Here is a 25971-nt window from a genome sequence, read left to right as displayed (position 1 = left end):
TGCAAATTAGCCATGCAGAAGCAGCGTCTAGTTCCTGTACACAACAGAGCTAAAACAAACAACCAGAGGATATCAGCACCAACTCTGACCACCTTTAAATCCAGGTTGAAAATGTGTCTGAGCTGCCTTTGATCAAACCTTAAATACTCATCACAATCCAGCTTATTCTTCTATTGTGTATTTATATCTAAAAGGTTTATTTCTTTTAATTTGCATTTAAATGTTTTTATGGTGTTTTTCTTTCCATTTTATGTTTTTGATGCATATGTAAATTGCTTTGAAGTGCTTTTGTATATGCAATGTGCAATACAAATATACTTGCCTTGCCTTGGGATAAAGGAGCTGGTGTTGCAGTGTTCACAGAAGCACAACTAAACAAGTGTGCAGAACAGACCAATGTACAGAATGCTTACATGTTCAAGTTAAAGAACATGAGTGTACAAATGAAAGTGAAAAAACAGGAAGCATTATCAATACAAATTCAAATTAAATATCTGAAGAAAAGGTGACTCTTTTAGGTGAATGTGCTCTGAAACTCCTGAGCTCCTCATATTGAGGGCAAATATTTCAGGATGGGATTTAACACATAAAATCAAATCAAAGCAATGGAAAACCAAAAAGCCAAGTTTAAAAAAAATGTTGTCTTTTTTCATTATAAATCATTACACATAAATTGAAAACCTTGTACAATATGCCCTTGCAATACTGTACTTGACTTCATTATGGCCACGTCAAAAAATGATATTTTAATCTGAATACAAGAAGGGAGAAATAAAGAGAGAGAGAGAGAGAGAGAGAGAGAGAGAGAGAGAGAGAGAGAGAGAGAAGAAAGAAGAAGAGAGAAGTAAGAAAGAAAGAAAGAAAGAAAGAACGAAAGAAAGATTGGGTATTTAAATCAAATACAATTTGATTTGCATCTACAAAATACATCTCATTCAAAAATAATTCAGAGTTCGCATCCAGTTTGCCGACCACATCGACTCTCCCCTCACCCAGTCGAGCAACGAATCCAAGTACGTCACTTCCGCCTTCCACTCTACTACTTCCTGCATGTGCCGACAATATGGCAGCGCCCTTAGCGATTCACCTGGAGTTTGGGTAGGCGAAATTAAGACCCTTTGTGATAGTTTAGTCAGCCCGCTTTAATGTTCTGTCAGCAGTTATGCGGAAACAAAATGCTGGGCGACCCTTGTTTTATGTTATTGTTGTATCGTTTTTCTTCTTTTACTTAAAAAAGACCTCAAGTCAGTGTGACAGCTAGCTACCTGCTAGTTTTGAGTTTGTTTATGAAGTGTCCATCACCGTGTGGTCGCTTCTTTTTAGTAATTTGATAGGGAGAGAGAGGGATTGTGTGTTAAAACGAAAAAACGAGCAGAGATAGGGAAACCGAACTGAACATGACAGAAATGAGCACTATTGACAGCTGGCTGACTTTTAACATCTTCTACATTCTGACCAGGCTGCACTGTGCAACCTTTAATCATTTAAAACTGTAGGATTAGTTTCACACTCCTCCATGACACGCACAGAGACCGTCCCTCTCTGGACCTGCTCGTCCTCGGACTGATAACCTTCCCGTGTTCCTCCTGCAGCTCAGCCCGATGTGCAAAGTCTGCCGGGCAAAACACTCATGGACTGTTACGGAACATGATCAATGAGTTGCAAAACAAAAAGAAAACAACTTCCCATCGATACGACAGACCTTAGACCTGGGTTTAAGACAGACTAGCGTCACAGACATGAGGGCGTGAGACCTGACATGGCTGCTATGAGAACTGACGTGAGACTTCTCTCCTAAAAGAGTTTGAGACTTGACAGCAAACAAGTTTCAGCATAAAGTTTTTATTTGGTAAAATCCCTTAACAGTAAAACAATAAGTATGACAGTAATAGACAGCAGTGCATGGGTGGGGGTAATTATACAGTCCTTTCCATTGTATGTATTTTATATTAAGAAAAAAAGATTTTATGGGTCCCATAAACCCTATAGTTTCATAGAAATTAGCTGTTTTGTTAGAGTAATTCATAAAAAAAAACATACATTTCTCTAAAAGCAAGCATGCAATCTGGGAGATGAACTTTGAAGTAATGAATTCATATTTCCTCTTTGTCAGGTTTTCCAGTCATTCAGAAACTGCTCAACAGCTGATCATAGATCAGATCATAAACTGTGACTGTAAAAAAAACGAAAAATTGCCGACCTCTTATACTCTCTTTATTTGCAATGTTTTCAGACATTCACTGAGCACAGCTTATACAAACAAAGCGCAGCAGTACCAGTAACTATAATTACTACCAATTTACCTTTGATGCTTTCCAGTAAACTCCCCCCACAAAACCTTGGGGAATTACAGACCTTTAAATTAAAGCGTTACCTAACTTTCTGCAGCATCAGTTAATAAATTAATGCATAAGATAACCAGACAGGAATGTCAGTTTTTGGCCAATCAAGTGAATTAAATACCCAACAAAGGTACTCAATCCCAGTGATGCAAAAATACAGTATTGTCAAACTGCTGCCCTGCTCAAGGATTTGCCCCTGCTTTCCTCTCATGTGACACAGCAGTTAGGTCGTAATATTTGGGGAGCAGCAGCTTGTACATCTGAACCTTTTCAGCTGACACTGAGACACACATAATATAGAAAACCTTTCCTCTCTGTGCGCTCAGACTGTCTCAGGCTCACAGTCATGGAAATCAGGGGTCAGTGGGTTTTATATATTTAATCGTTCAACCTGTTTAGGCCCCTTAAATGTATGTGTGTTGTTTAAATGCTATATCTGTAAAGTTGTTTTCATCTTGATGGCGGGACCACAAGAGTTTATGGTCCAATTCTGACTTCTCTTTCTGTTGTCTTGATGCTCCTAATGAGAGTTAGTTAACACCAGTATTAAACTGCCACCATGTTTTCATTTTCCAGTATTCTCGGCCCAGCTAGACTTCATGTCTAGCTCCATGTCAGGTTAACAGACAATTTTGTGTGAGAAAACACCACATTGTGCTCTTGTTTTTATAAACTTGAAACATGCTTTTATTGGAAGTAGTTAATTACATTGTGGATTGGCATAGCAGAAGAGCCAGTTTTGACAGAACCCTCACAAGTATCTAAAGGCCACAACACACACACTTTATTGATCTATCTGACACTTGTTTTGTCTAGTGGCGGAGCAGAGCTGCTTTTTAATGGTGTGAAGGAACATCATGTGACTCTTCCAAGCCAATCTCAGCCCTGTGAGTATCACCTGTCTGTGCATGTCATATTTAGAGCCTCATTGTTTAACAGTGATGTCCTCAAGGACCTGTCCAGTGTTTCTGCAAGCTTCAGTATGTTTACTGCAACTCACACAGACTGGATTTGTACACTGTGTGTATCATGGATCTCTGCTGCCAGATGACAGCTTTTTACCGCACAAGACTTTATATTTAACTTTAAAATCATGTTCCCAACATTCATAATTGCCTACTTGTTTTTAGCTGCATTACCATATGATGGAAATGTTAATTTAACTAAATTAAAACTAGATATGAGCTTCAGTGTGATGGATTACATATATTAGGTTTGCAGCCTCGCTATTTGACTGCACTGAAATAAATGGAAACCAATGGTAGGAAGGAAAAATGTTCATAGAAATATAACAGAGGGTGGGTTGTGGAGAAGGGGAAGAGTTCTTCACTCTGTGGATCATGTGTATTCACTGTGTTAATGATGCTTTGCTTTACCTGATCAACAGTGATGGATACTGTGCGCAATTCTTTGGTTTCTTCACGGTTGAGAGTTTGTGATCACGTACACCTCTGAAGCTTTTTGTTGCACGTTGTCAGAATTCTTAATTACAGAATGGTTTGCAAATGATTGGCAGTCATCTCAAGATAAATTGTATAAAAATGCAAAACCATTGGTATTGTCCGGATTTCACATAATTCCTGCTGTTATCTCAAAGCAACAGACATTTTTTTAGATCATACTGGCCATACTTTTCATTTATTAAACCTTTATTTAGCCAGGAAGTCTTTTCAGGCACACTTTCTCCTTTACAAGAAAGACCTGACATCATACTTGTCCATAGAACTTGACAAAAAATGTAGTATTTTAAAAACACACTTGCATTATGTTAAAATGTTTACTGCTAGATATATCTGTACTGATATTCACTCTGGGACATTTGAGTGGTGAGTTTTGAGGTTTTTGTTGACACTATGATACTACAGGATACATCATACTACAGGAAAATCTGGCATCTAGGATAGTCAATTTTCAATATGGGTGCAAGCTTTATTATTAACCCTTCAGCTGCATTTAAAACAAATGTAAATCAGCACATGACTAAGTTTGCTTTTGCTCTTCTCTATCATGACATGCTCCTGTAAGCCTTTGTCCTCCCATCTTTATAACATCTGTGTGGCTGCCTGTTCTGCTTCTAAACTGCCTCTTTTACTTGTAAAAGCTGCCCACTGGTAAAGCCGATGTACGTGTGTACATGAATGGGGGTAGTAAAGGGGGTAAAAGGGAAGTGAATGGGTTTTTTTCTGTGGGTTGCTGCAGTGCAGTAGGGCAACAGAGACTGAAGTCTGTTTTGTGTGTGTGTGTGTGTCTTAGCTGATTTCGACTGACTTGTCGGGCGTGTTCTCATTTCTGAATGCATAAAAACTTTTCCACCTCAGGATTTAAATCGATTAGATCTTATTTTGGTTAGAGATTCAGTTTTCCTCCAATGTGGGTCACTAACTCAGCATGGGGGAGGAGGAGTCGAGGGAAAACCTTCCTGCAGCCACATTTAACTTCCCAAACCCACCTCAGGACCCGGGTCATTGAGAAAATAAGGAGAGGAAAAGTGAAGGCTGTGAATGACCATTGCCCAGAGGTTAAAATGCCTGGTGCTTTTATATACGTGTGTGTGTGTGTGTGTGTGTGTGTGTGTGTGTGTGTGTGTGTGTGTGTGTGTGTGTGTGTGTGTGTGTGTCTGTGTGTGAGTGTTAGTGTGTCTTTGGTATGTGACTAAACAAAGCATGTTCATCCATGGCGCTGACGTTACCACGACAACAAAAAGACAAAAGTTGACCAGAACAGGGAATGTCAGCCAGATATGACCTTGCTGCACCAGTCGACCTGTGTGTGTGTGTGTGTGTGTGTGTGTGTGTCTGTGTCTGTGTGTGTGTGTGTGTCTGTGTCTGTGTGTCTGTGTGTGTGTCTGTGTGAACTAGCCTGAGGTTTTGCCATGCGGTGCACGAAGTTGATCATTGTAACGTGGCGGCAGCACAGACGTTCTGACATAACATTTCCTGGATGTATTCGCTCATTGTGGTCTTGAGTTTGTGTGTGTGGCAGGTTTGCTGATCCTGAAAACGTTGCTCCGAACTAATTTCGCGTCACGCATCAGTGCGCGCGTGTGTGTTTGCATGAGTGTGTGTTCGTACAGAAGGGGAGCACTGAAGGCAGATATAATTGGTTCTGAATCCTTCGTATTTCTCTTTGACCCCAGCCGGTGATTGATGACCCTCGACTGAGAGACCCCACCCCCCCTCAACTCTGTCTCTCTCTCTCTCTCTCTCTCTCTCTCTATGCACACACACAACAAAACCCCCGTGGTCGAAGGATCACACAGTTTTTGCCCCTCGCATCAGCAGAAAGATGGATAGCTCATCCCCCCTCACATGACCGTCATAATTGCACAAAGACAGAAAAGCGAAGGGCGAAGAAAAAGGGGGGAAAAACTGCACGCACAAAAGAAAAGCGGGCACGGTTTTGAATCGCCGTCAAAATGGCGCCTTTTCCCTCCCCTTCCTGCATGTCTCCTTTCCACCCACGCAACGCAGCTATCCCAAGATGCTTTAGGAGCCTGTGACGCATTTTCCCTCTCTCTTGTCTGTTTGTTCCCTCATTTTCTTTTCCCCCTCTACCTGGACCGCAAAGCGTTATCAAAAACCCTCAGCCGTTTTGTCGTCCTTTCACCTAACTGCTAACTGCTAGTGCTTTATATTGTGTCTCTTTTTCATACAGTTCATTTATATAAGCCTGTCGTTTTTTACTCACACTGGATCATTTAAATTTGTGTAACCTTTTACAAGAAAGCCATTAAAAGGGCGCAGCCTGATGACTGTTTCTGTTATAAAAATCTTAACTGATGAACTTGAATTATTATCGACCTGTATATCGAGCTAGGGTATCCTATTTATTTTCTGTGTGCAACTTTAACATGTTTGCTTGTGTGTGTGTGTGTTAGGGGGAGGGAAATAAAAAAGAGAAGGCAGAAGATGTAAAGAGATGAAGGAGAGAAAGAGGGGAGGGGAGCAGTTTTTACGAGAGAATTGGAGAGAGTGTGAGAGTGCGTGAGCCGGAGAAAGAGAGTGAGCAAATGAAAAAGTAAATGGGGGGCGAGAGGATGAAAGAGCGAATAAGGGGTAATGGTGGAGAAAAATTACCAACAGTCAAAGGCAGAGAGAGAGGGCAAAGAAAGGAGTCACCACAAAGAAGGAGTTATGACTGCTGTAGTGATTAGTTCTGTTTTTAGCCCCGAAGAGGTGCAGGTCAATATTCACTGCCTAGTACTCTCTCTATGTGTGTGTGTGTGTGTGTGTGTGTGTGTGTGTGTGTGTGTGTGTGTGTGTGTGTGTGTGTGTGTGTGTGTGTGTGTGTGTATTGCAAAGGGAGGTATTTGTCTTTTTTTATACGGAGGGCCTGGAACCGTAGAAAACCAGCACTATCATTATACTACTGAGCTGGGCGACAGCACCACAATTAACCTGAACACCATTGACACAGGCTTGGGACTCTATGTGCAGTAACGCACACACACACACACACACACACACCTTTATACATCACATATCATCCACACATAACCACAGTGATTGGGCAGGTGCTTCTACAAATTCATGAATCTTTTATTGTCATAAGCTAAATGCGGCATGTAAGCCTTCTGATATTTCTTTTATACGTTTGTGTCATTTGTTTTTATGTTTTTCTTAGCTTCCATTGAATTTTTCCCTTTTTGGATGTGTATTATCTGTTGTTTTGTGGTTGATCGAGATGTGAGCGCTGTCATTTCTGCGATTTTATGGATGAACAAATTAAACCTTCAACTTTGTGAGACGGCTCTGCCACAGAAAATTAAAAAAGCATTTTTTTGTCAGACGTGTGGAGGCCAGTTGTTTTGAAATTAAAAACCCCTTGAGCCCCGGTCAGAGCCCCGGTCAGAGCCCCGGTCAGTTTGGTGAATTTTTGGAAGATTTTAGACCACAAAATGTCAAAATGTAATTAAAAATGTGATACCGCCTTCTATATCTAATAGAATAATTATTAAAAAGTACAGCAAAACCCACATTTTACTCCACTGTGAGCATGCAGCATTTTTTCTGAATGTACTTGATGTTTTAATGTGACATTAGCTCTGCGTTTGGTCCAGCTGAACCCCGCGTGGGTCGATGCCTACCTGCTTACGGCTTCGCCGCTCTCCTTACACCTGTCTCGGGATGACGCGCTGCCGTTTCCCTCATATCTGCTCCATCTGCTGCTGCTCTCTCTCTTTCTCTCACTCTCTTGTAGCGTATTTGTTCTCTCTCTCATCTGTTTATTTACTCTCTCCTTGCACATTTCTATCCCTCATCCCCTCTGTTCTTTTGCTCCTTTGTAATCTGTTCAGGGAGGCCAATACTGTTAATTTAATACTGATACTGTTTGATGTTGTTGGCGTGTGTGTGTGTGTGTGTGTGTGTGTGTGTGTGTGTGTGTGTGTGTGTGTGTGTGTTATATGGCTACCAGCAATTGCAGTGCAGCTCTCAAGTGTTATCGCGAGTCGTCATGCTCCCGTACATTAACCAGACAGCTGTGATCATACACGCTCTCCAACACACAACCAGGAAACAGTCACCAGCAAATATTAGATTTCTGTATGTTTCTGCATGTGAGTCCATGTTATACCACTATTTTCCTATTTTTAAAAGAAAACACACAGTTTAGTAAGGAAGCACACCAAGTGCTAATACGCAGACACTCGACAGCTCTTAGACCACCTTGAATTTTAATGTTAACGACCACCATAACTATAATATATTCATTATTAGTTGTTTAGCGAGGATTTATCCTAAAACCTCTTATTGTCGTCGCCTTTGTGGCTTTCTGTCAGTCGGTCTGAGTGAGGCTCAACCTTTTGTTGAGACAAGGTCAATCTGATTGTTCCAGGGGTCAGACTCGTGGAAAATTCAAGCATCGCGGATATTCAAGCTGAGGCGATTCAACATTTGACTCTCACAAAGACAACGAGAATTCCGAACTTGGATTTTCCTTCTCATTTCATTAGTCTTGAAAATAATCACTACCAGTGTAAAGCTGGAGAGAAATATAATTACATTTATAATTCAGAATTAGGAGATGCTTTTGGAAAATGTCTGTCTTAATATTTTCTTTTTTTTTTTTCCCTTTAAATTTTGAAGCTGTAGATGGTCTTTGTTTTCTAATCCGATCAGTGGCTTCAGGATTTATACAGACAAATCATACATTTTGTTTCTCTCGAACCAAGGTGAACAATGTCGCTCTTGGCCATTGACATTAGTCAACCCTCCCCCCATTTCCAGTGTCCTCTCCTCTCCCCCCCGCCAAACATACACATACACTCATAAATATACATGCACACAGACACACACACACACACATATACACAGCCTCGTCCCGCCTGGTGCTTCCGTCGCGTCACATCGACCAGGGGGCTGGAACCATGCACCTTGACCCTTAACCCCTGACCCGTGGCCTCTGTTGTCTGCCTCTGTATGGGCTTTGTGTGTGTGTGTGTGTGTGTCTATATGGGTCTTATATGTGTGTGTGTGTGTGTGTGTGTGTTTTCCAGGGGGCATGAAGCAGCTGCTGGTCTGGATCCAACGGAACCTGCTGAAGGAACGGCCCGAGCTCTTTGTCCAGGGAGACTCTGTGTGAGTGAGTGTGTGTGTGTGTGTGCACTTGACACACACTTGATCTGTGTACAACAATGCAACCTTAAAGGACGTGTTATACATCTCACCGCCACTGAAACAAAATTCTAACTGCCAAATATGACTGCCAATATGTTGAAAATGTGAAACGAAAGCAAGTTGAGGAGCTTTCTCAAGCATTTTGTCCTGCTGTTAAAACTGCTGAAATGCTGAAAAAAACAGCAGTCAAGCCTTCAGGTTATGGGTTTCAGTAAGATGATTACCTGTGTGCAAGTGTGCGTGTGCACATGTGAGCTTGTGTGTTTGTACACACATGCGTGTGTGTTTGTGTGTGTGGGTCCAGGGCTCACAGCAGTCTTATAGGACTGGCTGACTTTTACAGCTGCCTTTGTGCGGGACTATTTATAGCTCCACCTAACCAATGAATGGAGGAAAAGCTGGCCTACCTATAAACCTTATAGATTAGATGTGTGTGTTTGTGCGTACTTTATGTTGGCAGCACACACTGTTTTTGAGCAAACCATTGTCAAGGTGTTTTCTTCATTATCTTATTTAAAAAAAAAAAGCTATAAGGGCGCTGTGTGTGATTAGTTTACCATCTTTAGCTTTTTTTTTTTGTTCTTTCTCAACGAAGCTATGTTTGTGTGCGTGCAAGTGCGTTGCCACATGTTTGTGCTCACAGGTTCCACTCACATTGCCCTTTCTCATTGACGTCATAGAGCATCCACAAGGTGGAGAGAGGCTCACTTGAACACTATGAGAGGCTTTAGTGTCAGTTTCAGGCATTATCTCACCATCCACTTTACCTAAACTGTGGCTTTCAGAAAAAAAATACAGCAACATATGTGGAGAAGACTGCTGCACCCATAGGTGCCTGTTGTTACCCTCCCCCATTATCCCCATTATCCTCCTTTGTAGGGTGATGATTTTTTTTTTAGCCTTTATCTGTATGTTATTTTAGGGCCTCCATTAATTTCCGGTGACAGTTTGTCTCCCCCCACAGTCTTCCTACTCTTTTATCTGGATCTCTTTTATATATATATATACTTATATAAATGTGTGTGTATGTGTGCGTGTGTAAAACATAACAAACATCACCATTACTTTCAGTCCTTCAGAGCCAGAAAATAATTTCAGAATTTGTGATTTGAAATACAAGTCGTCTCTGTATATTTGCAGCTTCTCAGTGTACATGGCATTAGCAGCAATGAGAATAACCCCATACATAACATAACACACATAAACACACACACGCAGTCATTTATCCTTTATCCGTAAATACACCAGTGTTTGTTCCCAGACATAATACTGGCTTTATATTAATTTCAGACTGTGTCGTGTTGAGAATTTAAACACCAGACTTGATTTCCTACAGCTGCCTTTTGCTATAAAATATTTTAAAAATCTGAATTTTTTGACTGAAAAGATTTCACAAAAAAAAAAAAAAACAGCATATTTTTAAAAATTTTGCCTCGTAACTTTCAGGTGTATTTCTCAATTAAATTTTCTGTGTTTTTTAAAGCAAATTATGTTATGTTAATAAACTGTTAGACAGGCTGTGTTAGCTAACAAATGACCTCTGTGTCCCGATCCACCACCCCGTAGCGTTAGAGACTAAAGTGTAATTGATAACAATTAGCAAGAATTTAATTAGTAATAATATTTTTTTTTTTTCAAAATATGGTTTAATTGGACAGGCTTATATTCATAGAGGAAATAAAAAAAATCTCATGTCTGAGAAAGCAATACTTTATTTTCTCTTTTGTTGAGCATCATTTAAATCTTTTTTTAGCGCCTCTTTGATCGGGTTTAATTTTCATATTTCATACCCGCTTGAAAATCTGGATTTTGTCTTGACCTTTTTTTTTTATTTACATGTTTTTTTTCTGTACATCTGTGTAGGCTTTCCTGCTCTACCTGTTTACACACGTGCATGTGTGTTTGCGCCTGTGTTACCTTTGGGAAATGTGTCTGACTCAAAGCGGTGTGTTTTCCCACAGGAGACCTGGGATTCTGGTGCTTATCAATGACGCAGACTGGGAGCTAATGGTGAGCACTGGGAGCCACGTTCACTGTCAGAGAGTGTAGTCTGTGTGTGTGTGTGTGTGTCATGCTTCCAGCAGCTTTGTAAAAACATGCATTATTTCTATTCTAAGCTCTTTTAACCTATGTTGTCTGTTTTGAGGTTGCACCGTTAAATGACTTGAGATCATGTGCAGCTTTACGTCCTCGTGCATACATCCCTATTTATAAAAATGCTTGTGTGCACGTTTAAATCAGGGAGAGGAAGTCCGTTTGTGTGAGTGTGAAGCCTATATGTTCCCTCACACTGTTCATTTTCTCTGTGTCAGTTCGCGTTTCATATCATGTGGAAGCGGCTGCAAGACAAGTTTGTCCTTGGGGTCTCATATCTGAGCACATATTTACATGCACACACAGTCTGAACGCTTCAATTTGAATCCATTGATTCAATTACGGGACGCAACTCAGGATGTAAATGAAATGAAAACTTTGTCATTGATTGGACTCCGGCGGGAACATAGAGTAATACACATATTCGTATTAGCAAAGACGGACATTTCTGTTTGAATATTGAACATTTTGTGTGTTTTCTAAACCTCAGGGAGAGCTGGACTACCAACTGCAAGACCAAGACAACGTTGTGTTCATCTCTACTCTTCATGGAGGATAGAAAATGAGTTGAAGAACACAAACATATCCCTGACATCTCTGTAACAGCCTTTTTCTGCACATCCTCCCCACTCCTCACTCTTTCTCCCCCCAACATCTCAACAACACATCGCCCCATTGGACGCTGCAGACATGTCAGCCTGCACCATCACATACGAGGTGATTGATGTTGGCCCGTAGGAATGAGTAGAATTTCAGAGATGGTTACCAAGAAAAAATGTGGACAGAAATTGTTTCGACGTTTGCATGAACACCTATGGATATATATATACTTTTTTTTTATAAATCAAGCTGGACAGGTTTAAAGGGCAGTCACATGAAGCCGTGGTTGTACTGGTCAACTCACAGAAGAGTCCTACAGTCGGCGTGCAGACCTTCACCTCCCTGCAGCCTCCCCTCCAGCATGACTGAAAGACGAAATGACCTTCTCTCGGGGTCTACAATGACCTTTAGTACATGAGAGTATGAAAGAAAAGGCAACACTTTGCTTAAACCCTCCTGATTAACATTTCTAAGCAAATATATCAACATTTAATAATTTGTTCATAACACACTATGGTGTAGTTGTGAGCAGATATACAACATGTGAAGTGTTTAATCATGTATTAGTCAAAAATTAGAACTTCTCCTGTAAAGGCGTATTTTTTGTGATTACAGCGAAGTTCTTCTACTCTTATTTATTATCTGTTTGTATACCAGCTGATGAATAATTCAAAATGTCCTTACACCTGCCTAGAACCACATTGTATTGTGTTATAAGCCATTTATTAAGTGTTAGTAATGTGCTTAGAAATGCCAGGGGCTCAGAATAAGGTGTTGCCTAAGAAATGTTTTTTTCTAATGTGTTTTTATTCTTTTTAGTGCTTCTGACATTTTTCCTCACTACATGAAAAAAATAAAACTTTTTTTTACAAAATAAGTACCTGAATCTTTGTTAAATCATAATTTTCATAATTTTATATTTAAAAAATCTATGTATTATAGCAATGCATATTTTGGGCTTTTTTTCTGTGGGAATATTCTCAGTTATAAACAGGTGAAATAACAAATTAAATATATATATATTGATTTAAACTGCAATTTTTATACACTAATTTACGAAGGCTATTTTAGTTGCAATAAATAATAAATCTTAGTGTAGTAAATTCTACTGCTCCATATTAAATGTCTTCTTTGTTCTGATTTTTGTTCTCCAATATAAAAATAATTCTTTTACGAACCCCTGAACCTCATTGTGTGTTTCTGCACTTGATAATTTCCCCCTAAAGTCCAGTTTGGGATGCAGGGATCCGGACCAGCCTGAACCGCACGCAGAGGCCTTCTCAATTAGGATTTTCCATCACGCTCCGATAATTCCCAGTGATAGCTTATATCTGATCGATTTAAGAGCAGCTCTGTGATCACGCTGCAGTTTTAGGCTGATTAGGCGAGACTTGAGGGAGATTTTGCCGTCCTGCAGCCCCGCTCAGCTGGAATATTCATAAGAGGTGGGAGGGGGAGGGAGGGTGTGTGTGTGTGTGTGTGTGTGTGTGTGTGTGTGTGTGTGTGTGTGTGTGTGTGTGTGTGTGTGTGTGTGTGTGTGTGTGTGTGGTGATGGAGTGGTGGGTGGGGTGTGAGCTACAGGACCACTGCGGGAGGTCGAGGTCTAGCCTCCGGGCTGCCCTCCCCTGAGCGCCCGGGGCGACCTAAAACCTTTTCTCGGTTGCGGAGTCCGATTTGCAACGGGAAACCGAGCGATAATGGCCGCTAGAAAGGAAATGCTAATGAGGCTGCGAGGGGGTGAGAGAGGAGCTCTGTGCCAGCCAGGCCTGTGACAGGGGGGACACTTCCACACAGGGAGGAGGTGATCAAAAACACTTTCCTGCATGTGTGTCTCCAATTTCCAATTATTTTGCCCAAATATGAGGTTTCAAACTTTCTGATTTTTAAAGCGCATAATCTTGAATTAAATCTGTTGTACATTCCACATGAAACTCATCATTTGCATGCATGTCATGATTTGTACCCACACTTGATGCCCTCTCAGTTTCCTCTGCCACAGAGCTGCAATGAACAGCACAAGCGCTCGGTTCTAAATGCTGGAGGCGCTCCATCACTCCTGCAGGGCTCCGACTATTACCTGGGCCTGCAACAGGAGAGATGCTGGTTGTGATGCTGGCGGTGAAAGGGGCGACCTGGCCTCAGCGCCAGCATCTCTCTCTCACACACACACATGTATCATAACGACTCTGAGCAGTCCAGGGGACAACAGTGGGTCCATAAAAAGCGCCTGTGATCTCCAGTCTGTGCTGAATATAGTAATAAAGTAAACACTAGGCAATAAAAACAAACTACCACACTATGATTTTACATAATAGCATTGATTCTGCATTTCTTTCTAGGCTGAAAGGATTGTTTTATTTGCAGTTCGTTTTTCTAGTACGAAAAAGCAAAACTAACTTGCATCCCTGCGTTGAAAAGTAAAAACACTATCATTTTTCGATTGTGCTGACAGAAGCTCCTTCTAATCAGACGGTTTTGTGCACGCTCCCGTGTCATCTGAGACTGTTTGCTAATTAAAGCGACTCCTGCCTGCTTCCCTCTTATGCTGAATGCAACTGTTGCCAGATCTGCTCTCCATCGTGTTTTCCTGTGGCAGCCACAGGCTCCCACGGTTTCCTGCAGAGAGTCCAGTGCTGGGACTCAGTGCATGGTTAGCTGCATGGGAACAAAACACTGTAGTTAGAAATGTACAGTTCAATTTGCACAAACTAATGAAAGCTAAGCTCGCAGCCTGCATTCCCAAATGACTTAATTTGAGGCATTTTTTTTAGCATTTGTCGCCACACTCAAAATGTTGCAGGACTTAGCGCTAGAGCCAAACCACAACCTGCTGATTATTATTATTAAAAATGCAGCTCTTTATGGAACCACTTTCCTGTTAAGCAGTTGTTGACTTGTTTGCACGCAGAAAACACGTGCACACATCAATCATTTGTGTAGGGCGGACTTCAGATTTTCCACTATCTTAATGTGCGGTTGTGATTTCGAGGCTACCAATATTCTGTAAAATAAATAAAGAGGAAACAGTAGCCTAAGAGAGTCCAGCAGATCACATAGAAGCACCTCTGCAAACACGATGCACTGATCCCCCAGAATTAAGAAAGGCTGGCCTTCAGTGGTCAACAACAACACACACGTTAGCTGTGTGTGTGTGTGTGTGTGTGTGTGTGTTGAGTTGTTTTGAATTAAATAGCGAGTCTGCAACTTAGAACAAAATAAGGGCATTTAAAATATGTATATATTAAAATAAGAAAATATCTTTCATAGGTCACGTGTTTTACATATTTTTGCATTAACAATTACAAACTTCAATCTTTTTTTTTTAGTAATTTGACATAAATGAAAAGAAGTTTTTTAAAGCTATTTTAAGCAGTAAAAATCATTCATTAAAATAACAAGAATGAAGAAAGTACCAGGCTAAAAACACGTAATGGGCCATAAAGTGTCCCACGTGATTAGTCAGTGACGCTGCTGAGCTCCAGGGATTTGGCAGCATCAGTCCAATCAGACCTGCTCTGCTCTGTGCTTTTCTGTGTTCACACCTTCACATTTAGCACGCTGCCTCTGATTTTGCCTTAAAAGCATCAAATGCGCTTCAAAGCCGCGTTTTAAACAAAGCTACACGCGTGCAGAAGTGTCTTCCTGCAGGATGCACTTCAGCTTTGCCTCAATAGGCTCTAAATATGCTCTTAATGTATAAATAAATTATCAGGAATTATTTAAGAAACTGTTTTACAGCCAAATGCAGCTTTTAACGATTTTTTTATATATTTGTTCTGTCTCGTTCATTTGTATTTTTTCTCCTCGTGTCTGCGATGGTCTAGTTATTTCACTGTCTCATGCACAGCGTGCCTCTGTGCTGCATGCAGGCCTCACTCTGCGAGCACTCAACTTACTGCTTTCTACTATTTGCCAAACACAGTCAATACATCGATGCCTCCAGTCGATATTTGCCATTTAAAACAAACAGCCTTGATTAGATCTTCGACAAAGTGTAAATACCAATCGGGCCAGCCACAACGCGCAGCCCGAAAAACACATTACACGAGGCGGTAGACGGTTTCCTCCACTTTATTGGCCCGGACCCGCGTCCTGTCCTCCAGCACGCGCTAAACGTGGCTTGTGTCTTACCTGGAATGAGACAGTTACAAAACAAAACGAGGCTAAAGGCCTTTCTGTGGCCGCCTTTGTGGTTTTGGGGGGGCCTGCGTTCTTGGTGTGGCGCTTGGCCAGAGGCAGCAGTGATGAATGTGAGCCTGCAGCAACAGATGTCCATACACAATTCTTGGGGTTGAATTTGAGTTTACTCAAGAATTGCGTTTGGACAATCAGTCGCTAAAGGCTCCGCGTGTCCTCTGCCAAGACGAAGAGAGAGAAATGAAGCATTTGATTATTTAAATCACAAGCGTGCGCGGACAGTTATTGTATGGGCCCACGGCTGCACCTGCTACGGCTGCCTAAATGCCCTTTGACAGTATGAGCTGCGTCTGACACTGAAAACTGTTTGCTTTCCCCCCTTTCTCCCCCCCACAAATAGGGAGTTGCAGCACTGTGCATTATTTTTGACATTCTCACTGCTCAGCATTGCCTTTTCCTTTGAAAAAAAAGAAGAAATCAGCTTTCTCACTGAGCATCTCCAACACTGAGCTGTTGCAGCAGAAAACTAGACCTCAAGATTTTTTTTATTTTTCTTTTTAGGGCGATGAAAAATACTCAAATGCAGCCTGTAGTGCAACTTTGCCTCTAAACTATCCGAAAATGCTTGAGCACATTCCCTTTTTGATGCCAGCAAGAGGCTGATCCCCTTCTGTTGGACTGATCGCCACATGAGAAGAAATTCCATCCTTTTAAGCGATTGTTTGGTAACGCAAAGGAGCCATTGTTGCAGCCACAATCACTTTGTGACTTTTGCTGCAGTTCGAAAGCATCCTCTTTCCCACTTCCTCTCCTGGCTAAACCGCGGTCTCTCCGTGCCTTTGCACCGGTTGCTAGTTGTAAAGTTAACCCCAAGTCTGTCCGGATCTTTGGGCCCTTAAGATGGCTGAATGGCCGTTGCATCTTTAAGTAAAATGTCATCTCCTTTGGTTCACCGGAGAGTCTCACTTTCAAAGTGTCTTAAAAAAAAGAAAAGAGGGGGATGAAAAAAGACGGATATCAAAATAGCTCAAATGGACTTTCTTTCATTTTTAAAGTCCGAGGTGTGAACGCCACGAAAACGGTTCGCCATTTCTGCACCTGTGTACTGTCATCGATTTCGGGAAAGAGTGTTCGGTTCTGGTGCCTCAGGATGCATATGGCTCTCCACGGATGTTAGATCTAATAATAATTATTTTTTTTAAAAATCCCCTCCTATTTGCAGAAAGACACTTGGAGCGTGTGTGGTCTTTCCTCTGGTGTTTTATAGCTGGTGATGAAACCGATTTTTTTTTTTAAAGGAAACCCCTTAGTTCCCGTTGGTGCGTCCTTGGTTCAGTTCCCACGACGTGGATCTCTCGGATCTCTCCGCTCCGTCCAAATGCCCCCCAGCGAGCAGCGTTGGATGGTTGGCGAACAAGAGGCGGTGGAGCAGGGGAGAAGCGGGCTCCGTGCACGCCGGACAGACGCTCCTGCCTTCCCCTTCGTGCGTCCTCCCTCCCCGGGTCTCTCGGACTGACTGGCTGGCTCACTGGATGGATGCCTCTCTGCCCTCCTGGCTTTTTCTTGCGCTGCTCCGACAATAAACGCTGCGGCCGCGACGCAAGGCGAAGAGAGGAGTGGAGAAAGTCCTCGCTTGGTACTGAATTTGAATAACACCACGGGGTGATAAATGTCCATTGTACTGCTTAAGTAATGAATCTCCGCTGTCCTCTATGTCACACACACACACACACACACACACTAACACACACACACGCACACACGCCAGCAGCTGCGATGAGGGACCAGCAGCCCCTCTTAAAGACACAACAGCCCCATTTTCTACCCAGAAAGAGATTACAATCCCGACACTGTTTACTCTCTGACCGCACTGCATGACGTTTAGTGTTTGTCTTGTGCCCCCTCTCTTGTGTGAGCAAACTAGTGCAACGCTGTAACCAGGCACTTGGGCATAAAGCGGTGCCTTCAGCGCCATGTGCAGCCGTCCTGCAGCAGAAAAGGCCGGCCTACTGTAGGCCTGTGTGGCAAGTGTTGTCCGGAGTGGCAGAAAATGAGTGGCTCCTATGATGCTCATGTGACACACGACAACACAGGCCGCCTTGTCCCATATTTGAAATAGCGTCAGATCTTTATTTGTGTGGCACATTTGAGGGGAAAAAGACGCAATGAAATACCAACAAATCGTGCAAACTGTGATGATAATTTTGCACAGGCTTGGCAATGCACTGCAAATGCCCTGCCACACTTGCATTGCTGCTAATATGTTGCTCCTGTGTGACTGTTTCTATATTTATATATCTACATTTTATATGCCAAGGTTAAATAGTTTAGCCGCGAGCGCACCTTCTTAAACCATGAACACTGTGACTAATGAGATCAATTTATTTATTTTTACAAGCAGTAACACAAAAGGACCAAATGAAAGCGCTTTTCGGAGCGTTTGCTCTTTCTCATGCCCGTGTAACTGCATTTCAGGCATGCTGAAAATATCCCATCAGGAGAGTTGGCTGCTGTGTTAATGCGTAAAACGGTTTTTGTACAAAATGCCCACAAAATGTGAGCGTGGTTGAGGAGGTGAGGAGTCGAAGCGTGTCTCTCACTGGAAACTGGAATCTGGATCAAGCCCATTCTCATGTCGTGCATATCAGCACTTTCCAATGCTGCGTTTGCGCTGCAGCTTTTTGATGCTTACAAACGCCTCCTCCTCCTCTCTCTCTCTCTCTGCCTCTCTCGCCCTCTCTCTCTCTCTCTCTCTCTCTCTCTCTCTCTCTCTCCAATAAATCATCCTGTCTGATCCCGCCCTGGGCGCAGGGGGTCCTCCTCTTTAAAGCTCAATCCGTTTTTTCCCTTTTCATCCTCCTGAAGAAGCCGAGTTAACCTCTGCTGATCCACAGGGCCAGAGCCCCTCTCAGCCTCAGCCCGCCTCTCATTCATTCATCCAGTCACTCCTTCATTGCTCTTTTTTTTGAGTGGAAAGTGAAAAGCAAGCCCCTCCATCTCCACTCCTCTCTCTCTCTTTGCCTTTTCATGCCCTGACTCCTCCAGAGGCGGGAAACCCAGTGAGAAGTCAAGAGGGCCCACTTTCACTCTCACCTTGACATCGCTCACTTATGGTGGTCTGGGTTCTGGATCTGAAGAGTTTTGAAGCTCTCAGTTTATAGTGTGAGCCACAATGCAAAGAACAGTTTTTTTTACCCCGTAACCACACCGAACACATACTGTTAAGATCAGAGACACATCCCCCACAGAAGTTTGTCTTTTTCTCAAAATGTCAACAATTGATACATATGATATGTGGGGTCAATTACAGTACAAACCGTTTTTCTTTTTGTTTGTTTGTTTGTGGATGAGAAACATCTTTAAATCTGCCAATTTGTTTCGACACATGCAGCAAAATGTTAAAATAGTAGCTTTTTTTGGTGATCTGGGCCACTTGAAGTCGCATTAAAACAAGTTTGTCCCTTCAGAATGTTCCTTTAGTTCTGCATGATGCTGAATGTGAACATTGCCTGACTTTGCAGTTTAAAAAAACAATTAAAGGCTAAACAGGAACATAAGAACATTTTTAAACACTATCAACTATCTTCATTTGTTGAATTAAGGCCTTTTAGCTCAGTAGCTTTCATGTTGGCTATTAGTCTTGGTGGTGTATAGTAGGGGTGTGTGTGTGTACACACAGAAACAGTAGGGGACCGCTGCACTCTACGCAGGGGCCACTGTGCTTCCCTCCATTCACAAATCAATGTTTAACCCGCTGGCTAAAAGGCCTGGCAGGGGAGAGGGAGGCCCAGTCGGCGGGGTGGGCTATGAAACCATCCCGTTGAGAGATGGAGAGGAGAGAGAGGACAAAGGGAACAGGGGAATCCTTAAAATAAACCTCCTCTGGTGAAGGCATCTCCTCCCCGCTGCTAGGGCACGGCTATAGGGGATGGAGAGCAGAGCAGAGAGGTGAGAGAGAGGGAGGCAGCGCTGTGGCAGGGAATGTCGTTGAAATTTATAGTGAGAGGCATGTTTAGGCAAGACAGGACAAAGAGTCAAACGCACAAAGAGGTAAATTCGAAGAGGAGAGCTTCTGAACGGACTCACTGGACAAACGCAGGCCCTCCGTCCATACATCTGCCTGCTGGAGCGCTGCTAAAAAGATCATTACCAGAGCAGCGCTGATTTCATCAAGCAGTCATGATAAAGGCGTGTTCGTCTGTGTGGCAGCTTTGAATGTTTAGATAGGCAGGAAGTGTGATGCACAACCAGGGGCGTTAAAGGGGACGGACGGCAAATGCAGGAAGCCAATTGCAAAAAGGCGCTGAAGTCTTCAGTCCAGGCACACAAGAGAGACAGTTGCAGCTTTCATTATAATGTCCCACAGTGTTGCACATCCATTGACTTCTTGCATGTCATGTTCTGAGCTGTAGAGTTGCTTATGGGTGACGATGTTCTGTAGAGGCCAAACCTCACATCACCAGGTATTTTAGGATCCATTGATGGGAGACTGCTCCACGTGTTGTTGGGGGTCAGGAATTTGACCTTGTGAACCAATGAAAGCACACTTTGCCTAAGTGCACAGAGCAAGTGTCCGTTGGTGTGAGGAAAGTTGACTCATCACAGATCAGGGCTGTACTCTGTGACACTGATGAAAAGGCTGGTTTGTAAAATAGATCCTGAAGAGTCACCAGGTGGCGTAATGGCCGAGATTAAAACATTAAAAGAAGATTCTCATATAAATGCACAACTGAGTGTGTACTGCTAGTCTCTGCTCAGACCAACACACAGTCCTGCTTCTCCTCCGCCACCACCACAACCACACACACACACACACCGTCCCTCCAAGCATGCCCCTGCCTAAACATCCCCCAGAATTCTTTGACAGTGGCTGCGCTGTTGCTTGGCAACGAGGCGACGGACAGCGTCATCCAGGGAGTAGCAGAGAGGATGAGAAGCAGAGAAGTCTACACTAATCTCACCATTACTTTGTAGAGATCACGGGGGCTCAAGGGTGTTCACAAATATCCTGTAATTTGTTATTGCGTGTCAGCGTTTGCAAGACCGCAAGATGCAAAAGTAAACCCAGCTCTGAGTTGGTGTGCAAGGTTGGAAATTTCAGTTTTTAAAAGTTAAAAAAAGCTGAAACTGTAAAATCTTGCATCTGCAACCAAGATCTATGAATTGACTTAAACTGTAGCAGCATAAATGTAGATGATGAGCTGAAGAGGATGTCTGATTACTCGGAGTACAAGCGACGAAGCTGCTGGAAACCTTTTGTATCTGTTAGGAATATTCTTCTTGTGCCCTAAAAGTCTCTGGGTCTCAGAAACCATAACAGCTACAGCTCTCAGACTCTTCAGATAGTTTGGACATCTGATGCACTGACTCAAAAAAAAGTATACCAATTGCCCAGATGGTGGTTACCTTACAAGGCAGCTGGATTCACCAGATCACAAGGTCGCACGTGATCACACAAGCTGAGAATCCATCTTGCCACGACCACAGTCGTTTCAGACCAGACCAGCATCCTGTGAGGTGTCTGTGAGGATTCTGAATCATCCAGGTCGTGGTTTTCCACGGAGGGTTGAATCAAGGACAACTGGACTTGGTCCATTATTCAAACCTCCTCACGTGGCTACCTATGAAGAAGTACTTCACTGAAAGCAGCAAAGAACAGAACAGAAAAGACATTTTGGCATTTCAGCTACATCATATGGTTAGTTGATCTGATTGGTTGAAGTTAGCCAATGATAGGCAGAGGGTTCTAGACGGACTGATAAGTCGATGCAGACTGAAATGTTCTCTTATTAGAAAAACAAGTCTAAATAAAAAGCAAAAAACAAATAATTCATCCTGTATTATGACTTTTTTCAGTTCTATTTCAAAACCAAATGCAGCATGAATGAACCAAACCCAGCAGCTCAACATAGTGTAAATTTTGTCACTGAGGCACAGGCTTCATAGCCGAATCGGCAGAGTCACAGTTCTGACTCAAATAAACAGTTAACCCTGCGTTATAACCTCATGCGTCCATTTGCTGTATCGGACTCACTTTGCCCATTTCTCCTTGGGGCTGCTGTTTGAGAGCGGCTCCTCACAGATGGGGCAGAAGCACTCTTCATCATGTGATGAGTCAATGTGAGCGTTTTCTCTTTTCAGCTACCTGCTTCCTCTTTGCAGATGCTGGAAAATGCCCTTTCTTCTCTTGCTTCTCTGAGATCCCTTTGCTATGTTTTTTTTTTGTCCTCCTCTAAGGCCTCTGTCTCTAGATTTATTTCCCAGCGTTACATGCCTCACTGCCCTCAGCATTACGTCTGATGGTGTGCTGCCATTGTTGGTCTTCGTTTATAATTTCAAAGCATTTTAACAGGCATCTCTTGTCTTTCCCTATTTATTTTCTTCCTTCTGTTTGCATATTCTTCTTCTTCTAAAACAGGTTCTATCATTGTAATTTTGTTTGAATTAAAGGCTTATTATGCACCCTCCTGCGTATTTTGTGCCAGTACTGTGTAAAGCAGTATGAGCAGTATATCAACTCACACATTGCACAGCTTTAGCAGCTGGCCGAGTTGGCTTCTGCAGGGCTGCAGCTGGATAATGTTCCTCTACACTGCCCTGAGACATCTTGCCCAGTAGTGACTCTCTCTACCTCTACCCTAATATCTATCTATACAACATCTATTATAATTCAACATACCTTCTTATCATTTTTGTCATCTGGACAAATCTGGAAAAAAAAAAAGTTTTTAGGATTTTAGAGTTTGTAGTGTTTTTACATAAACGGCCATACAAAAATCTGCTCATGTGATTGTAACCAAACTTGATGCACGGGTTCAGACGCTAGGTCCAAGCTTCGCTGTACAGCCACACGGATTTGGTTGAAAAACGTTTCCATGTGTTCTACGGTGATCTTCAGTATTTAAAGTTGTGATGATTAGTGTAAAGGTGAGTGGTTTATAAGCTTAAACTCACTTTTTCATGCAGTCAAAATTTCCAAAATATCATTTAAATTTCACTGTAGGTCCTTGAGAGCTGAAAATGTTTCACTAATGTGCAACAGAAGTTTGCTCCACTGCAGCCTATGGTCAATTCAGAAGTCCTTCACTCTATTTTTTTCAAAATATGCAAAATCAACCAATTCTATATTTAAATGCTCCAAAAAGTGATACAGAAGGTAAATATCAGGTTTTTGCTTTAATTTCTACTGTATGCATATAATTTTCTTTTTTGCTCAGCGTTGGATCAAACGTTACCAAAATATTTGACAATACACTCAAAGCCAGCAGAGTGATGTGTTTTCAAGATTCTCTCACCAGCATCTTGACTGTTGTAAGTCAAACAGACAAAAACACCCCGGCCTGGCACATGTGATGTCATGTCCTGGAGTTGTGAGAAGGTGCCATGTCTCTGCAGTGGAGCAGTCAGAAAGTCTCCTTCTCTGGAGATACAAAGGTCCTGGGTTCAAATCCCCAGGTGGTGAAGACCTATATGTGTGCACGTGGTGAGTTTCTTGTCAGTTAAATAAGAAGCAAGCATTTAAATCAGGCATGTCCAAACTATTCCATAAAGGGCCGTGTGGCTGCAGGTTTTCGTTCCAACCAAGGAGGAGCACACCAGCTTAATTAGCTGAGCTCAGTCTTCAGCTGATAACTCAGTGATCCCTTGATGTTGATTGGCTGGCCTGGTGTGCTCCTCCTTGGTTGGAACGAAAACCTGCAGCCACACGGCCCTTTATGGAATAGTTTGGACATGCCTGATTTAAATGCTCACAATCTGCATGAATTCTGATGATTGTGGCTATGTTACAGGCTTTTTTCCCTGTTCAAAACCATTAGGCTACTTCACTTTACACCAGACTAAAAGGCATCATAACTGCCATCATCTTCTGTAAAATCAAGTCCCTGGTCAGGTATTTTAATATTAAAACTGAATACATTTAAAAGAATGAACTCAAAAATTAGAAATGTTTTGTTGATGATCTGTTTCATATTCATGAGAGCAGATAATGCAATCATACCTGTATCACTGACCTCATAATCTCATTATTTCAGGCACTGCCCGAGCATTTAGCCTGAGCACCAACTTCTTTGTGCTGACTAAGTGGTGTTGTGTAAAGGCTGGACTTGATGTGCACTGGTCATTTTTTTTTTTTTTTTTTTTTTTTTTTTTTACTGAGGCAATTCTGTTTAAGTGCTTGAGTCAAACAGCAGTATTGGCCACCTGGGGAAAAAATGCCCAGCCCACTGGACTGGCAGTCAATTTATCTATACTGTTCCTCGTCCTCCCCTCTTCACAATGTCCGATGTGACCAGAGACATGACGTCTGTAAGCTTTAAACATATTTACTGCTAATGCACACAAAAACGCTGTCAGCGATGTTGGATTAGTTATAAATGAGCTTAAAGAGGAAATTCTCACCAAAAATGTGTGAGTTTAAACTTAGACTTTTTACATTTTTATCAGCGTAGCTACATAGTGATTGAATGTTAATTATGTGCAGCCCAAAAACCCAAAATTGAGATGATGATGCTACTTCAGCCACCTGTGCAGTAGCCTGTTGCCACTATACTTTCAGGAAAATATCTTTTGCTGGTCTTGGAATTTTCTGAACCTGTAAATATGCAATCATTCAGTCTACAATAAAGCAAATTACCACAACTGTAGTTATTGATGAACCGATAGATTGACAGAAGAATAATTAATAACAATGCTGATCATTGACTAATTGTCATTTATCAAGAAAGAAGAAGCAAATCATTCTCTGGTTCCAGCTTCTCAAATGTGAAGATCTGTTGTTTTTCTGTTTTCTATCACTCTAAACTAAATAAAAGACCACTGGGGTTTTGGATAAATCCATTAATCAAAAACGGTCCTAATAGAGTGTCGATACACTTTGTGCAAAAAAAACCCTCGACTCCTTAAATTGTGAAAACATGACACTCCTGAGATACATGGGATGACATGGGAGGAGGCGAACAGACAGAGTGGGGCTGCTGTAGCTGCTGAGTAAGAGGGTATGTGCCACAGCTCAGACCCTGAGTGACAGGTATTGACCCGCCCAGCCAAAAGACGTCTCTGTGGGAACGCTATTGATTATTGCCACAGCAATAAAGGTCCCGGAAGCTTGTGAGAATGTCACGACTCTCTGCTGCCTGTACCAGCCCCGGTCCCAACACACAAACACAAAGACAGGGCGCACTTTGGCTCTGACGCATCCAAACCTCAGCCACTCACGCTCTCACGTTAACTCCAGCTGTCTGACTGGACGCAGACAAGATGAAGGAGTTGGTTGAGATGTGTCCACTTATCTCCGGTGGTGTCATGCAGATAGTTCGAGTGTATTTTGCTTAAAGCTTGAGATATTTGTCATTTTGATTTCTGCTGCTGCTCCAGTATGATGGAAGCGAATGGAAATTCATTTGTGTTGCTCCCACCAATGAAAGCTTACAGTTTTCTTGAATCAGTGTCTACTCAGAATAATCCACATCCATGTTGTGAGTATTTCTCTGTTGACTGTCACAGCAAGGACTGTGGATTATCCAGGATAAGTGGAGAACTGTCTCCAAAAAGACAGAGTGAATTTTCTAAATGTCATTTTTTCAGCACTTTGACGGCCACAAACAATCTCCATTGTACTGTGTAGGAGGCAGAAATCTCTCAGGTATTTCAGGGTTTGATATTTTAAAACATGCACAAATCTATTTGCAGAAAATATGTTTTTATCTGGGTGAACCAACCATTTAAGACCCACCACAAGCACACAGTCCTGAATCACTGCGGTTTTTCCACGCTTTATTTTTCTTTCCTGCAATCTGGTCAAAACAATGAACATTTTCCTTTTGTCTCTCTTTCTCTCTCTTTCCTTCACACACCCCCGCACACACAAACGCCATCTCCACCCTTGACCTCGCAGTGAAAAGTTAGCACGCCCGAGGTTGAACTCTCCCAGATCTGCCTCGGCCGCAAACGCTGGGAAAGTGGCCCCGACGTACGTGTGTGCGCGCCGACGAGTGTGTGTTTGTGTGTGTGAGTGTGGCAACACTTCGGGTGTCATGAATAGGAGAGATTTGACCCTCGACCCCCTGACCTGTCCTCACAAACGGCCCCTTTAACCCAGCTCTGCTATTGTCAGCCATGACTGCCTTCGTTTATTCACGGACCCCACCGAGAGAGTCAAAATTCATTATATACCACTTTGC

The 25971-nt window shown here is 42.4% G+C and overlaps 1 protein-coding gene across 1 annotated transcript; it reads left to right on the top strand.

Annotated features, from left to right (window-relative positions):
• The first annotated feature begins 1057 nt into the window (after nt 1-1057).
• On the top strand, nt 1058-12709 carry urm1 (ubiquitin related modifier 1). Its single transcript, XM_041960441.1, has 5 exons — nt 1058-1098; nt 3159-3229; nt 8839-8920; nt 10921-10969; nt 11544-12709. Exons 1-5 carry the CDS (start codon nt 1064-1066, stop codon nt 11610-11612), a joined length of 306 nt encoding a protein of 101 aa, XP_041816375.1. The 5' UTR covers nt 1058-1063; the 3' UTR covers nt 11613-12709.
• Nucleotides 12710-25971: the final 13262 nt, after the last annotated feature.

Source organism: Chelmon rostratus, chromosome 19 (genome assembly GCF_017976325.1).
Source record: "Chelmon rostratus isolate fCheRos1 chromosome 19, fCheRos1.pri, whole genome shotgun sequence".
Classification (NCBI taxonomy): Eukaryota; Metazoa; Chordata; class Actinopteri; order Chaetodontiformes; family Chaetodontidae; genus Chelmon; species Chelmon rostratus.
The sequence above is the reverse complement of the archived record's forward strand: the minus strand, read 5'-3'. Positions and strand labels throughout refer to the sequence as shown.

Coding starts and splice junctions, on each gene's coding strand:
- urm1 (XM_041960441.1), top strand. CDS start 1,064: ATGGCAGCGCCCTTAGCGATTCACCTGGAGTTTGG. Junction 1,099..3,158: donor GCGATTCACCTGGAGTTTGG/GTAGGCGAAATT, acceptor TGTTTTGTCTAG/TGGCGGAGCAGAGCTGCTTT. Junction 3,230..8,838: donor TCCAAGCCAATCTCAGCCCT/GTGAGTATCACC, acceptor TGTGTTTTCCAG/GGGGCATGAAGCAGCTGCTG.